The following is a 17,402-nucleotide window of genomic DNA, read 5'->3' on the forward strand; positions in this document are numbered from 1 at the left end:
TAACAGACTTATTCATACAATGCATAACATCATGAGATGCACTATTAACCCAACCCATTTCAGTTTTCAAACTCCACACTTCTTACACTCATTTGGCACAGCATTTTCTATCAAATGCATCGCTGGGAGTCAATTCATTTATGCATAAGTTAATTATATTCTAATTTCTCCATAACTGATGTAATTCTCTAAAAATATTTCACCACTGAATTTGCAATAAGATAATTCACCCACGCATTGTGCAAAGACGAGAGTGAGTGAGAGGGGAAAAAACCCACATTTTTGCACCAATAATTTGCACTTTGCAGCACCATTTTGCACGCCAATTTTGCGCCTCTTTCATTCAACCGACAAGGCCAACCGATGTAAGAGTGAAGTTGTGGACTTTGTGGTAGATATAAAATTGAGGAAAAACTCATCAATTTAATGGATATTGCTTTAATGTGAGAGAAATGCTAATAATTTCACCCGCAACACTTCGATCATCATTCTGTGATCAAACACCGCGATATTGAAACAGAAAATCAAAAGGGGAAAACAACTGAAGAATTCACTGCTCATGTTGCACAATAAATTTACTGACATTGACTGGTATTTATTTTCATTAGTGGCTATTTCATATCAAATTCACAAGTTGAAGTCCAATTTCAACTATTACATATTGACTTTCAATCCAAAATTGCTCTATCGTACTTTACACCCAACAATTTCTGTACAAAACGTAATTGGAATTTGTGGTTTAACCACACAAAGAGCATCGAATATAGATTGGCTTAAAGGGTTTAATAATGTTATTGACGATATTTAATGATAGTCAGAATTTGTGTTTTTTAGGCAATCACTTAAATTCCCAATAAAAAAAATCACACAGCTTGCAAAAGATTTATGTGTTTTCCACACAGAACCGCGTGTACATTAAGTTAGTTAGAACCCCTTTTTTTTAAAGAAGTGAAGAAAAACTCCATCGAAACACCCTTTCCGTGCTATAGTCAATAATCCCAATTAACTAATTGAAAGTGTATAGATCGAACTCACCCATGCATTAGTGACTTTCAGCGTTTTTGGTTCACTTCTTTCCGATAGAAGGCAACTGATATGGCACATTTAAAATTGGGCAGAAAGTTGTTCTTGTGCTTTCATCTGCTCGGTCTCAGCCTCGTAAATTTCACCACCCTGCGTAAGGAGACAAAACAGAAAAGTGTCAATATCAAATGTCACCTCTTTCAAGTAATGCATTTTGCACTGCTGTGTGTTAACTTGGCATTAGTGTTGTACTTCCCAATGTCCATCATGTTCGCGTATGATCCATTGGGCAAATTTAACGATTGGACCAAGTATTCTGCGGCCATCGTCACGACATCACTCATACTGATCGAGTCGTATTTTCGTGTAGGACAACTTATTGATATATTTCATCACACCATTCAGTTGGAGTCCATCTTTGCCGTCATCAAAATTGATCTCACGCTAGAGAGTGAAAAATCCTATCGACTGTACAAGCGGAAATTCATATTCTACACAGTCCAGCTCCTCGTATTGGAACTGTGGCTACTCCCTTATCTTATGCAAAACAACCAATTGATAAACTACTGGATCTTCACAGTGCTGTTCCTGGTGCAGAGTCGTTTTCGCCAATTGCAGCATATCTTCTACATTGATCTGTGCCATCACTACGCGAGAATATTAGCATGCAATGTGCAGCAACTCGCCATCTTTCTCAACACCCTCGAAGTTGAAGCATACAATGGTGTTTGCCTGGAGAAATACCGTCTCAAATTCGTTCACTATCGCTTCAAGATATTGCAGAAGTCACATCACATCTTGTGGAAAATATCAAACTGCGTCAATCAATACTTCGGATGGTCCCAAGTGGCCAATTATGCATGTCAATTTTTGGAACTATTAGCAGATTTCTACTGGCTCTATTGGAGAATCTACAATGAATCTTACGGACTGGGCATGTGCCGTATGTTAATGATGAGCAATTTTATCAATTACCCTCACTTGGTACACTTTTTCTTCACATTTGACCTTAATTTCCATCATCCCATATATTTCTCACCATTGCAATCACAGAGTTGATAGTCACATTTACATAAGTTCCTCACCAGATGAGAGATTAGAAAAACACTTTGTTCCTCAAACTCAATGGTGTAAAAATTGAAGTTATCTACAAAACATGTATTTCTCCTCATCTTTACCTACAGAAACAATCGGGAATTTGTTCCACTGCTTCTCCATCTTACTGTTAAGCTTCTATTCTTCAGAGTCATGCCTCGGAACTGTAATAAGCACACCATCTCATTTGTCTACCAATTTCTTGCAAACTCTTTTCCCTCTTTCAGATACACAGTATCTCAATTTGGTTACACCGTGTCAAGTTCACAATGTATGATGGCAAAATTTCTGAAACACTCCTCAATTTCTCACTACAAATCGTCCAGGAACCAATCGTATTTCATGCGATGGAACTCTTCACCATTGACTTCAAGCCACTTCGCTCAGTAAATATTTAACAAATTTGACAAAAATTTTACAATATTTCCTCAGTTGAAAACCTTTAATTTCAGATGATTAGTGCAATCACCACTTATATGGTTCTGTTCGTGCAATTCCTTCCGCGACTGATTACCTCATCGTATTTGCACACAGATTGAGTCCATTGAGAATTTTGGTGTTTGCAAATTTGATTACGTCATTAATAAATTAAATACTGGAAATTTATAGTTATTCTGTTTCAGTATCAGACGATAGAATGGCCTGTCGATGTTCCTCGACCAATTCCGCACGACACGGATACAAATATTCCTCAATGTTCGGCGTGTATCTGATTATATTGGCCGTGAGTGCCGACCGAACGATATTCATACTTGTGACCATCATCCATTCATTGCACTCCGGCGCATAACACTCCACATCGGAAATGGTGAATGTCCCATTAAATCCCGCCATGGCGAAAATCATGTCATCTATGACTTCAATCGCAAAGTTACTCCGAGGACTGATCATGTCCGTGATGGCGTCCCACTCCTCCGTGGCCGGATTATACTGTTCACAGTGTCTCAAGCGCACGAGACCATTGAAGCCACCGATTGCGTAAATTCTGCCCCGATGAGCAATGCATTTGAGACCAGATCGGCGCTGATTCATGTGAGGAATCATCGACCACGTGTCTCGCTCAGCATCATACACCTCAGCTGTGTTCAAGCACTCCTGCCCATTGAATCCTCCCAGGATGTATATGCTGCCATCCAGCACACAGGCACACGCGTCGGATCGCTGAGCATTCATTGGGGCAATTACTGTCCATTGATTTGTCCTGAGATCATATTTCTCGCAACTCCGCTGCCTCCCGTGACCGTCATAGCCACCCATGGCGTATATCATGCCATCCAGGAGCGCCACACTCACGTAGCAGCGACGCATATGCATTGGCGCCATCGGGAGCCAGCATTTCGTCACAGTGTCAAATATGCGACAATTGCTAAAGTATTCACGCCCATTGAAGCCCCCCACACAGTAAATTCGCCCCTCAATCGCCACGCTTCCATGGTACGCACGTGGTCCAAATGGATCGTCATTGCTGATGCGCACCCAGCGGTCGGCCCTTGTGTCGTACGTCTCAATTTCCATCTTGGCCGAGCCCTCACTCCATCCGCCCACAGTGAAAATCACCTCGTGAGGCAATCTCGGCTGTGCCAATTTGCACTGCGAAAAGAAACGTGATGCCGAAGGGTTGAAATCCTCAATTCCACCTCAGAAGATTCAATGAACAATGGATTTATTATACCTGAAGGATTTCCTGGGACAATTTCGCAGTGGTGAGGAACTCATAGACCCTCTTGAGCAGCAAATTTGCCTCTTCACACTTCACAATCAAAGAATTCTGTTCCATATTACGTTGAATTTCTTCAATATTCATCAAACCCATGCGTACATATTGCAGGAGTTGATAAACCATCCCTTCTCTCTCCTCCTTTGATTTTTCAATCCACTTCACGCAGGCATTCCACACGACAATTTCATTCTTCACATTTAGCCAATCACTGGCCAAAATTTTTGAAATATATCCAAAATCAAGATCATACAAATCCTGATTTTCATTCATCACTTTGACGAAGTCCACGATAATAAATTGAAAAGCCGCTTCTTCAAGATCTTTCTGAAATCTGCTTTCACTGAAGAGCAGAACTTTCACACAATTGTGAGTATTCAGTGAATTTTTGAGAAAACTTTTACATTTGTCCACCAGACCGTCGACCAAAAGATAATCAGCAACGCTGAGTAGCTCAAAAATGTCTTCGCTGTCCAAACTTAGATCATCTTCGTATATGTATTTGAGAACTTTCTTCAAAATCTCATATCGAATTCCATGAATTTCATATTCTTGTGTTTTACTGCTCTTTTCCTGAAATCTCAGAGCATTTATGAAGAGTGCTTGAAAGAATTCGCTTTTCTGAGACAAAACAACCCGATGAATTGGTAAAATTTGACCGTGATCAAGCTTCAAGATTGCATCGATAAACATATTATGCTCACGATATTTTGCAAATTCCTACAAATTTTGATTCAATGGTTAGAAAAATAACTTTATTTTCATTATTCCAAAATATTACCTTCATGTGCGGCATTCTTCAATATTCCCTCGAAATTTATCTCCGAAAAAATTCCACCGCTTATCAAACAAAATTAGTACAAAAGTGATTCGCCTACGTAAATTTTATACAGTCAATTTTTATACCTACACGTTTTTTGCCAATTAAAACGTCAATTTATCAATTTGCTCTGATTTAATTGAACAGCACACTACATGTGATAAATACAAAATGCATAAATGAGATTAATATGCATTTAATACCAAATTCCTGCACAACAAGCTTTTAATGCAATACTGTTACTAAATAGCCAGAAATCAGGGAGAGGAAAATTGATATTTTTAGACATGATAGTTCTCAACAGATTAACTGGATTTCCAACAAACATTCAACACACCCAAAAGCGGAGTAATTAAAATTGATGGACTTTAAAATGAGAATAAAATTAAATCAATCTCCCAACAAATTATAAAGTAGAGAAAAGCTAAAGATTGACATTGTGACAAGCTGACTGTTCTCGATTTTTAGGACACATTTTTAGCATCCGCGAGAATTCCATTAGAAAAAAATATAATTTTACTTTCAACGCCCTCAACGTATAAAATCAAGCTCTTTTGGAAAGTGATTAACCAATAAATCACAAGAGTTTTTCTTCTTCTGCGTCACAGTTGAATTGTGATAAAAAATTTCATGTATTTAATATTGAAAGAAATCTACACCAGAGCAGGTGTTGTGGAAAAAAATGAATCTCTTATTATTGATTTATGAATAGAGTGTGAATATTTTATGTTAGAAAATCGGGTCACTGCTTGATATATTTGGTATTTTGAAGATTCCATTTTTTTTCTCCCTCTCCACTGCTTGTCATTGTGTGATTTTAACACCTTTGTCACTTCGGAAAGCAGTGAATTTGTGGGAGGAAAGAATCAGAGACAGATAAGTAAACTAATCAGTGAATATTGGAAAAATCATGCAGGGAATTTCTTTGTCTATCTATACATCTTCCCAACTTCCCCAAAGTGTATTAAACCCAATAAACTCAACAAATGCCTTTCACACGTGGAACACATGATTGGACGGATGAATTTTCTGTTAAATTCCCTTCCATATCAAATGTGTCAATAGTAATCACATAATTATCTGATCAAAATCTGGTCTACGCACTTTATTATGGCGCTACGCACTGAAAAGCTCCGCTCAGTGCCTCTCAGTTGAATGTCAGGATAGGACTGGGAAACATGGAGCCATTGACAATTTTTCAAGGAATTCTCTACCTTTTCCACTTTGCGGGATTGTGTCCAGTGTCGCTGGAGACATCAAAAGACAATCCCAAGAGAATTGAGAATATCCTGCTTGGATTGTGGTCTCTTGTGAATCTTGCACTCGTCCTCACGCTCACCACAATCGTCTTCATCAACTATGACAGTGTTTTCTCACCCGACAGTGATGTGGGTCAATTTAATGATCTCGTGAAATTCGTCACCGTGATTCTAACACACGCCACAACTCTTGCCGAGGCCCTCCTCACGCGCGCCACCCTCCTGTCCGCCTGGTCACGTCTCCACACTGTGGACAGTCTCTTTCACCAAATCGGCATCGGCGTTACTCAGCATCGTGATAAATTCTACCGCAAATTCACCATCAAGTTCCTCATCTACATCATTGCGACACTCGCAATTGAACTCTCAATCATTGCTACAATTCAGTACGACAAAACCTGGACGAGAAATTGGCTTGCAACGTGTGTGTCACTCCTCATAAGCCGCATGAGGCATCTTCATCTTACAATGTTTGTCGATTTGATACGTTCACGCCTCCACATTGTGCGCAAGGAGTTGAAGCAAATGGTAGTAATTACGAAGAATAATCACTTTGTTCTCAAAGATGAACTCACCACAAAGCGCATCGAGAACCGCCTTCTGCAGATGAAGAAAATCTATGGTGTTCTGTGGGAGTGCCACGGAGATGTTAATTCGAGTTTCGGGTAGGTATTAATTTCTCTGCTGATTACACACTCTCCTAACGAGATCTCTTCACTTATCGTGCTGGATGAAAAGATGGAGCGAATTGGCAGCTTTGATGCAAAACTTCATTCAACTAACATGCGATCTCTACTGGATTTACTCCGTTCTCAATCGCAATGAGCTGAGGTCAATTCCTGATCTTATCTTAACCCTTATTCCAACATTCACAGCCATCATTCTGATGCTTCACTCCTGTGAGAAATGTCTTAATGACGTGCGACACATTGGCTTTTGGCTGCACAACATTGAGAAGGACATTCACAACATTTCAATGGACACATTGGTATAATAATTGACCGACACACAATTAATCTTGCACGTGTAATTTAGATGCTTATTAATTGTGCACTCATTGTCCATTACATTATTCAAATAACCCATCAAATCAGCACAATTCAACGACATACAAATCCCCGATCAATTCTCTCGTGCACCGTTTGAAATCTGGAACGAGTGTAACCAATCAATTAGTAACTTTGAGTACAACCAAAGCCGAATAGATTGACTCTAATGAGTGTGTTCAATATTTCTTTGAACTTGGGAACTCTCGAAGAAATTCATATTCTGTGAAAACTTCATAAATCACTGGCTATACAAGTTTCACATTAAAGAGATAATATAATAGTAATATTACTCAACATTTCACCCTGACATTTAATGCTGCGCCCCACAACATTTCATTGTACACTTTTTGCCCACAATGTATTAAAAATTTCACAAAACTCTCCTAGAGGATAAATTTCATTTTGCCAAGTCAACACCGTACAACTTTAAAAAGCACATCAACTTTTCATTGCAGATTGAGAATTTTTCTCTTCAAATCCTCCACGAACCATTCTCGTTCACGGTGAGTGGATTCTTCAATATGGATTTTCGTCTCCTCAAATCGGCAAGTATACACAATCCACCGAGATCTCCAACACTACACAAACTTTAAAGTGAAACTTTGTATCTCTCCTTTCTTCTTCTCTCACGTGCATAGATGGTTGCCGCCATAACAACGTATATGGTTATTTTTATTCAATTCATGCCAAAAGTCGATGAATCCAATTCACCTAATGAAACAATAACGACAACTACTCAATACCCTTTCACCCTGGTGAATCCAACACGACAGAGCTCATCCTAAGATTAATACTGGACAATTAGGAGGAAAAATTGATGTCATAAATTCATAGGCAAGTAATATGTTCTCCTCACGAACATCCAAAATCTCCTCAGTCAACATCAGAAGCTCTCCCTTCAAGTGTTTCTTCCGAAAATTTTTCCCCCGACGCCGAGAAACTTCCTCAGCGGCAAATAGACGCAATGATATTGGATTATTAATATTGTGCCACGTGAATCTCCATCCACTCTCTCTGCCTCGACATTATATCGCTGTGAGTGTTCTGTATTTCCATAAGATTTTCCTTTACGCGTGACATTGTTGGATTTTTGACTGACTTTTCGCTCAATATGCTGCACCATAGCCTCAATAGTCACTTCATCATAAGCTCCCAAATTCAATTGTCAACAGAAGAAAGACACATAAAAATGTAGGAATTCATCTTTCACCGTGTCAGTGATTCCAATTCAAAGCAGATGAGATGCAATAAAAATCTCCTCAGACGATTAATATTCAAATTGATTGGTATTTCAGTCCTTTGTTTCATCGTGCAATTGTATTTCATTATTGCTGCTATTCATGCAACAGGGAATTGCTTTTTAAGAACGCATTGCCTCTACATTGTCTCTCTTATATTGTCACGCTTCACACTTCCATTATACATTCCATTTGCTGAAATTCTAATAAAGTCAAGAGAAATCTCACTCACTTCCAATAGATTGAGGTGGCAAAGATGCCTCAAAGAAGTGAAATTGAATTACAACAGTTACCAAGTTGCTCAATTGCTGAATAATTCTTGCGGAATGACACAAGTCTCTTTAATATTTGTGTATATCTCAGCTGCACACTCTATTGGACACCAACATCCCCGTCATTCAAGTCAAATCCAACCCACCAATTACAAAGTCTCTTCACTATGATCCACACATGCAATGAGTTTCACGAAAAGGTTCGTCACACACCCCCTTCCGCCCTCTGCAATTGAACACAAGGGCGTTGAAGTTTCCACCGAGTGGTTTGGCGATGGCCAAAGTGGATCAATTGTTTGGGACATCACAATTGAAAGTGGAATTTCCAATTAGCACATCTCATCAACTTTTACGGTTCATCCCAAAGTATATATAAGGGTTTTCCACCTACTCAGTTGTTGAAAACGTTGTCCATTGAGCACTATACTTTGTTGTAAATGTAAGCTATCTAAAATCAACCCTCTAAGAGAATCATCATCAATGTATAGATTATATTTCACCCAATAGAAAAGATAATATTTGACATGTGAAAGTTATTCTTCTTCTGGGTGGCTTCAAGAAGACAGATTGGAAAATATGAAACCCATAAAAGTCAATCAAATAGTATTGATTTTGGCTTTACTACAGCTCTCACTCTTTTTCCCCCAAATTCACTTGCTATTCAGACAAGTTTCTGTGGCATTTCCGCGAATTCCCAATCAATACAGTCCCAACAATATCACAGTTCAAGTATAAAATTCCAATAAAATAGCAATGAAAGACCTTAAACTACATTTTGTAACATCAAATAAATACATCCTCACAACAAGAATGCATCTTGCCTTTTATGAACACCAATAACAATTATTTCTGAATACATTTCTCCAGTGAAAGTTACACCATAAAGATGATGATTTTGAATACAACTTTTGAATATTTCGCAAAAAGTCACAAATAAAAGGATCATAAAATATTGCCATCACGCATTGGAAAGTCGATGTGATAGAAATCCGACTATCGAGATATTTTGCAAAACACCTGAATAAAATTAACCTTCACTCCACTGAAAGTGTTCTAAATTTAAATCTCAAGTAGCACAGTGCAATCGAAGTTTGTGTTAAGTGGAATCAGAAGCATTCATTTAAATATTTATTAATTCATGGCAATTAATGTCAATTCCAGATCACATCGCCCAAGATTATTCTTCTAACACTTCTCTAATCAAATTTCCACTGAAATATTCAAATTGGATCCCTCATCAATCATCCTGTCGTTATCCATACACATCAATTTCTGCGTGATCAATCCAGAAAGTGTTGCAGTCGGATTTGTGGTGTGAATTTGTACAGCGACATGAGTGATATGAGAAGCACATTTCTCACATCTTTCCTGCCCACTTTGCAGTGCATGGGCGTCTGTGCTAAAGCGACTAATGGAAAAATTGACAAACATCTCTACACCATATCAATTCTCCACGCCGCGATCTTGAGCTCGATTCTTTGGCTAGTTTATGCTAATAGCAATCAGGTGTTTTATATGGACACCCCCGTTGGCACCATGACAGACGTCATCCAACTCATTGCGCCAATTCTGACCCACTTCATTGTATTGACAGAAGCGCAACACTTCAGACAGATGGATTTCAAGATGTGGTCACGCATTGAGCATGTGGATTTACTGCTGAATGTATCAAGTGCAGTAAACACCGCTTCACTGGCCAAACTCATAATCTTCAACGTTGCCTGCTTAATATTCGACATCTACGTCATCGTGTCCGTCCATAGCGTGGCAAGCGAATGGGCACGTCTATGCTCCGCCAGGATCTTCTCCTTCTGCGTGGAGAGACTAATGATCACACATTACGTTCTCTACATGGATTATATAACAAATAGACTGGCAGTCATTAAGGAGCAAATTGACCAACTCCCCGAGGCACTCAGGAAGATGGTGACAATAAAGAAATTAATACAGACCCACAATGGCATATGGAAGTTATCGAGGGAAATAAATAAAAGGTCAACTTATGCCATTCTTGCAGCACTCATTGACAATTTCCTCCTTCTCACCGTCAACACTTACTGGGTCTACACCAAATTGCATTACGGACATTTTGCCTTTATTTACGGTAATTGCCAAGCAGTATTTTCTATTATATGCTTAGATATAAACTTCCTTTTGAATCGCACACACACACACACCAGGAATTTGTCAATAATTAATGCTAATTAATTACACAGCTGAAGTAAACTTCCGATAAAAGGCAAATGAGATGAAGTTTAAGTTGCAATTTGCAACGTATATATTGATTAAATTCCAACGAAGCGGATTATATTGAAAAACTTATTCTTGCCCAAAGAAAACTCTTGTTGAGAACTCATTAAATTTTTTAATAGAATTTCCACGATTTGTGCACCATTATTAATTAGTCTGAGTCATGATATACAAGTTCCGATAAAGTAGGTGCAAAATATCCCACCTCAACATTCCACCCAGCAATATGTTTTCCCGGAATTTTCCTTGCAGTATCGAAATAATTCAATATGTACGAAATTCCGCACAGGGATTTTAGATAAAATATTCCATACGATACTTTATACATCATTATATACATACCATCTCATGCGCCAAACGCGATTTTGGAGAGGGAAAATAATGAAGTTGCATGAAAAGAAATTTAAAGTGTATTGCATACTAAATGGAAAATCAATGAAAAGTTAAAGTGAATGCGGATGAGGGAAGATTTTTCATTCGCTGCTCTCGTGATGTTTGTAAAAATTGATATTTTAATATTCTAATCAGGCACACTGAAGCATTCGCCAAATCTCTTTTTTCCTCTCTCTTTCTCCTCCCCGAAACCAATATTCCAACAACAATATGATAAATAAGGTGCATAAATCATTAAAGTATCGCAAATTCATTGAGAAAAGAACCATTGTGGCCGATGGTAAACCCATTATTTTGCATAAATAATGATTCTCACCGGATTTGCTGCTGTGTGGCCAAAAAATTTCTATCGATTTATTATATTATGTGAAAATATTTTTTTCTCTTTCCAGAGTCATTTCTCGTGCTCTTCAGTCCCATTGCATGTGTCACAATTCTGACAAATTCATGCCAACAACTTGAGATCATCAATATTCATATAATTGCATCCCTCCACAAAATTCACACCAATGACAGTAAACTTGCAAGAATCATACGTAATTTCTCTATTCAACTTCACAACTATCGCAGTGTTGCATCAATACAATTTTTGGACATTTCTCACAGCACATTATTGGCGGTAATTGAATTAATATCTCTCCATTATATTACTACTCTCTGCTCCAAGTCTTGCCAAAGAATTAATTTATGAAAAATTTATGAAGGCAATTTCACATATTATATTTCATATTTTCTCTCTCTCTCCCTCTTCTCACAGATGACAGCAGCAATAACGACTTACACAACTATTTTTATTCAATTCAACCATTCATTTTAATTTTCTACCCAATTCAAACTAATGTCAGGACAAATCACCGAAAATTCTATTTCATTTCGGGGTGGAAAAATGAAAAACCGTGTGTTATATAAAAGGTGTGAAAACTCACAATTTCTCCCTAAATTGTGTACTGTTTCGACAGCAAAATGTATTCCACTGCCAGTGTTTATAGTTTTCAACCATTAAACCAAATATTGGGTATTTCATTCATTAGCCACTCGAACACACACCGACTTTTAATTACCACTGTTGCCATTTTACAACTTGCCGTCCTAATTGTTACAACTTCCACAATATTGCACTATGGAGAAACATTTTTCGTCCAAACAGACTCTCTTTCCAAACTCACTGACATTATCCAGTGGCTATCGACGATTTTTTGTCACATCACACTCATTGGAGAATCACTAAAAAATCGCCCGATTGAGAGAAAACTGTGGACAACTATGCACAATATGCAAAATGAAGTGGAAAAGTTAAGAAATACCCAAGAAACTCACGTGAAACTGCGAAAAATTCTTTTACTGAAAATGATACTTGTTCAACTAACAACATGCGTGGAATTGTACATTATCATATCAATTGACCAAGTTCCCGAGTGGCAGAAACACTGGATATCCCGAGAATTATCCTTCATTATCAATCGCTTTGGAATCTTATACTTTATCTCCTTCATCGATTGGATCAATTACCATTTGATATTTCTCTGCCAAGAGATGAGATTCTTCGTGCAAAATACCAATGTTAAGCACACAGGAATTAATAAAGAACATCTCTCAATTGTCAACTTGAAAATATTAAAGAACATTCACAATTTACTTCGAAATTCGTCAAATTACCTCAACAAGAGATTCGCGATTTTTCTCCTCTTCGTCATCACCAGCATCATTATTTGCCTGATTTGTGATCTTTATTGGATATTTGCCTATCATCATTACGCCAACAATTCATACGCTATTCGTAAGTTCTATTATTTTAAAATATTGACCAACTAATTCCTAATTAACCAATGGTTACTGTGGTTATTTTCCCTATAAAAGCACTTCTCTTTCTCTAATTTCAGAATCGCATTTATGCATAATTCCGCCACTCATCACGATTTTTGCTCTGTTCCATTCGTGCCAGCAATGCATACAAAATTCACAAGTTCTCGGAAATACTCTCCATGCATTCAGTTTAAGCTTTCCATCGCGAAATACCCATTCATATAGAGTGGTGAGTGTAAAATTAACACTATTAGAGTTAAGGATTTTCCACAAAAACCACCAACAATAACAAATCCTTTGTTCTTTCATTACATTCAGGTGAAACAATTCTCCCTTCAACTCCTTCATGGGTGTTTTACATGGTCTGGCATGGGATTTTTCCTTTTCTCCAACAAATTTCTACTATCTGTCATTCACTCCATTGTCAATTACATGGTAATTGTTGTTCTCTGGATGCCTGACATGAATATAATACAGAATATAACATCGACAAATTAATTATATGAAAATTATGATGGGAATTAATTGCATTACCATCGCCGCCAAGACAGTCTACAGCAGTTTGCTTATAAGTTGACAAAGTTTTTCGTCTGGCACAATATAATAATAATAATGTGCAAAAAGTTAATTTTTCACACTGTAACATCACCCAATATTGCCATTTTAACAAGAGCCTTCCAATGGTCTGGCTTTTATACGATTTCCACCACATTCAGCTGGCAAAATTGTGCGTGGATTGCAGTAAATTGTACCCTTTTGGCCGCAACATCAATCTACGTGGCATTTAATGCAGCATTTATCTTCAATTTATCATCCCAATTCCGTACATTTCTCGATATATTACAAGTGTACTATCCCATTGGGATGTATTTCATTGCAATTTGCGAATCCATTCGCAAGCGTGACCGCATCTTCAAGATTTGGACACTCTTCACCCACATCAATGCTCAGCTAAAGTCTATCGGAGTGACAGGATATCTCGTGGTGCTGGAGGGAAAAATGAAAAAATATCTCATACAGGGGACAATCATCAATATCATGGCATTATTCATTGAACTAAAGATTATTTGCGGTCTCGACACATCAACTGGATGGTTTCAGCACAGACTCGCCGTCGTTTTGCCCTTCAACGGCAACCGAATGGCAATCTTCCATTTTCTACTGTACATCCACATCACTCTAGGATATTTGCAAATTCTTGTTACACAGCTACAAAGGATCCACCACAGAATTGAATTTTTCCCCCAAACAACCGCCACAGCAGCGCAGCATTTGCTGGCAGAGATCAAAGTTCTAAAGGTTATTCATAGAAATTTATGGGAAATATGCTACAACATCAATAAATCATTCACATGGACACTTTTGTGCATCACCACCATGTACTTTCTCATCCTCATTGTCGATCTCTACTGGTGTTTCCTCAAAATCCTCGTTGGATCATCATTTCGTGTCACAGGTACATTGCCCTCACGTATATAAAATATGTAATTCAATATTGTCAATTCTCCCATAATGCAATTTCACCCATACAAATTACATTATTATATTTATTCTTCCCGTCTTTGCCACCGTCCTCCAAAAGAATCCTTCCTCTGTCCAATTCCTGTCATCCTCTCATTCGTGCCACTTGTTTGCACAGCTGATTCCCTCCTCACAACACTAAGAATCATCCTCAGGAATCTCCATCAGATCCAGGCGGAGGCTCAACATAACATTCTCCATCAATTTGCTGTGCAAATTCACCTCTTGCAAGTCGAATTTTCTCCCAAGGGGATTTTTCTTCTTGATTTTAAACTCTTTACCGCGGTAAGTGGCATTTTATACTTTTTTCCCTCATCCACACATTTTTCTCAGAGCCATAAATCCTTCTCACGTGTCAGTCCGTCTCACTTTTTTCCTGCCCTCCCTTTTGCAAATAAGCTCTCTCTCTATGCATGTTTGTAACTTATATAGGACATTTGATGTGTTCAAGAGCACGGAAAAGGCACAAATTCCACCCATATATTTTCACGAATTTTGCGTGATAAATATCCCAGAAGCTGTGTGTAAAAGTGCATTCTAAAATAGCTACATATACGAGAACAATGTCTAGTATAAAATATCACAGTATTACTTTAAAGCGCCTCTCAAGAATGCAAAAACAATGTGTTGAAAAGGGATAAAGTTCTAAAGCCACGTCCCATCAAATACTTCGCTCAATTCAAAGTAAGTTTTATAAGAATCTTCACTAGATGAACTTGAGATGAAAATACAAATTTGAATATCAACATTGTTCAAAAGTATTACACAAACCATTCATCTTATATACATATTTCCTGGGATCAATAACCATAGAATTAAATATACATTTTAAAATTGACTAACAGAACTCCGTGATCCCATTTGTAATGATCACACAATCATCAATCTTCATTTAGTCCAATTAAATTTCACAATGCAAGTCCGGCAGAATTTACAGCCATTTTATAAAAATTTTCATTATATGAAGCACACAATATTTCACTCTGCTTTTTGGGACAATAAAGTACTGAAGAGGGAATTCATTTTAAAAATTCACGCGTTCTGAGGAATTTTTTTCCGGCGACTAACAAACTTCACTTTCGTTGGCGCGAGAAGAAGAAAAAAAAATTCACTTTCTGCTAAAAAAAGTCTCTTTCTTCACACGCATGAAACAATGAGGGGGAAAATTGCATAAAATATTTATGAAATTTATATTTATTCAATGAAGTTTGTTTATATACGTGATGCTAATCTCTCACTCTTGGCCTTCTCTGTCTGTCTTGCAGTTCGCCACTTCAATGGGGATGTACTTAATTATACTGATTCAATTTGAATTTGGTAGATCACAGATTGGACTCGTGTTCAAGTAGCGATAATGCCATCGCTTGAGTAAACAACACTGTCTCTGATGTTCAATTGAGTTGAGATTTTATTGTCACGAGACATCGTATAAAAGGTGTTTTCTTTGTCAGCAATTTCCTGCACTTGCAAATAAATCGTGAGACAAAAATGTCAGCAAAATCGTGTTCAATTCTGATCTTCTTCCAAATTCTCGCCTTGTTCCTCATCACTGTGAATAGGAAGAGGTCAGAGGAGAAATTTCTCATCTCGCTGACAATCTTTTACGTTGTCGTTGGAATTCTCATCCTCATCATCGCTCTGATGTACAAGGAAATGATCTTCGACGTGCGAACAACTTTAGGAGGAATTATGGACATTGCACAACTGGTCTTTGCCGTGGCTACGCAAATTCTTGCGATTGTGGAAAGCTTCCGAAAAAGAGAAATCCTGAGGAAGATTTGGGAGAAATTCACCAACATATCACTGCTTCTGACTGAGATTGCGAATAATCGAGTGGATATCTTTGGCAGGATTTACACCAAGTTCCTGTGGAAGTTCTGCTTGTTCAACGGCGGAGCGACATTCATTGAGATATTCATTCTGATTCGACTCCGGGAAGATTATCCGTGGCTCAGACATCGCGGCGCAGCGTTTCTGCCTTCGCTGATCAGCAGATCTCTCGTCTTTCTCTACATCCTCCATGTGGACATTCTGAAGGAAATCATACAAGAAATCGAAGAGATTCTAGCCAGAATCTCAGCGAAAGGCAAGATTTGTCCCTCTGATCGACGAACAGTGAAGATTTGCTGGAGAATAGCGAATGAATTGTGGCTTTCTGAATCCTTCCTGATGACGATCTTCGGCTTGTCAATTCTCGGGATCATCACGAGCTACTGCGTTCTGCTCACAGTGGATTTTTACTGGAATTTCAAGGCATTCTTCAGATCGTCCACAACCAATGTTCTCGGTGAGTTAAGCTTCCTTTCTCTCTCGAAAATTCAACTTCACTCCAAACTTTTCCAGAATCCTCTCTGTGTTCCACCCCATTCATTCTCACCCTCCTTCCGCTTGCCATCAGCGGGGAGGCGTGCAAGAGGCGACGGCGGAGAATCTTCGTGGAAATCCTCGCAATTCAGCCAAAGTGCGCCTCCATGGCGACCTTTGGGCTCATCCTGAGAAACTTCATCCTCAGCGGTCTGCACAACTCTCCCGGCCTCAGAGCCTGGCAGTTTGTGAGTGTGGACATGAGTCTGCTCAGCGAAATGGCTCAAACAATTGCAATCTACCTCACAATATTCATCCAATTCGAGATAACATACTACGGGAAGTACAACAGCCGCTATGTTTATGTTCCGGAGTAGCATCGATTTGGGGGCGGAAGATTTAACACAGAGTGCGAAAACTCACCCAATTTACCAGGCTCGTCCACCTCAGGCGGCGACAGACACCTGGCCAGCCGTTTGTTTGCACACTCTTGTCTCTGCTTGGGCACTTTCAGCACGGATAAGGTGTCTTTTTCCAGGAGAAAAATCACAAAGCCGCCGCACATGCACAAGAAAACACTTGCAAAATTTCCCCCACCTTGCCGCTTCACAGTTGGCCCGCTGGCGCTGGTGAGCAGCACACAGCGAAAATTCATCGA

At 38.6% G+C, this 17,402-nt stretch overlaps 2 protein-coding genes across 6 annotated transcripts in view; both read right to left on the reverse strand.

The window, feature by feature from the left end:
- The window catches only part of LOC132263461 (uncharacterized), a 49,993-nt gene extending 32,591 nt beyond the window's left edge, over positions 1-17,402 (reverse strand). For 4 of the 5 annotated variants that reach the window (XM_059763234.1, XM_059763236.1, XM_059763235.1 and 1 more), the window contains exon 1: positions 17,168-17,402. In XM_059763234.1, the coding sequence (XP_059619217.1) occupies positions 17,168-17,399 (232 nt within the window). In that variant the 5' untranslated portion in view covers positions 17,400-17,402. Of the gene's footprint in view, positions 1-1,035; positions 1,174-17,167 lie in introns of all 5 variants that reach the window. The other variant, XM_059763237.1, reaches the window with a different exon arrangement.
- LOC132263384 (kelch-like protein 10) lies at positions 2,728-4,631 on the reverse strand. Its single transcript, XM_059763119.1, has 3 exons — positions 4,617-4,631; positions 3,791-4,555; positions 2,728-3,708 (listed from the first exon to the last, which is right to left on the reverse strand). The coding sequence occupies exons 1-3, from the start codon at positions 4,629-4,631 to the stop codon at positions 2,728-2,730; spliced, it is 1,761 nt and encodes a 586-aa protein (XP_059619102.1).

This window comes from Phlebotomus argentipes, unplaced genomic scaffold (assembly GCF_947086385.1).
Source record: "Phlebotomus argentipes unplaced genomic scaffold, Phlebotomus argentipes genome assembly contig_15, whole genome shotgun sequence".
In the NCBI taxonomy this organism is placed as follows: Eukaryota; Metazoa; Arthropoda; class Insecta; order Diptera; family Psychodidae; genus Phlebotomus; species Phlebotomus argentipes.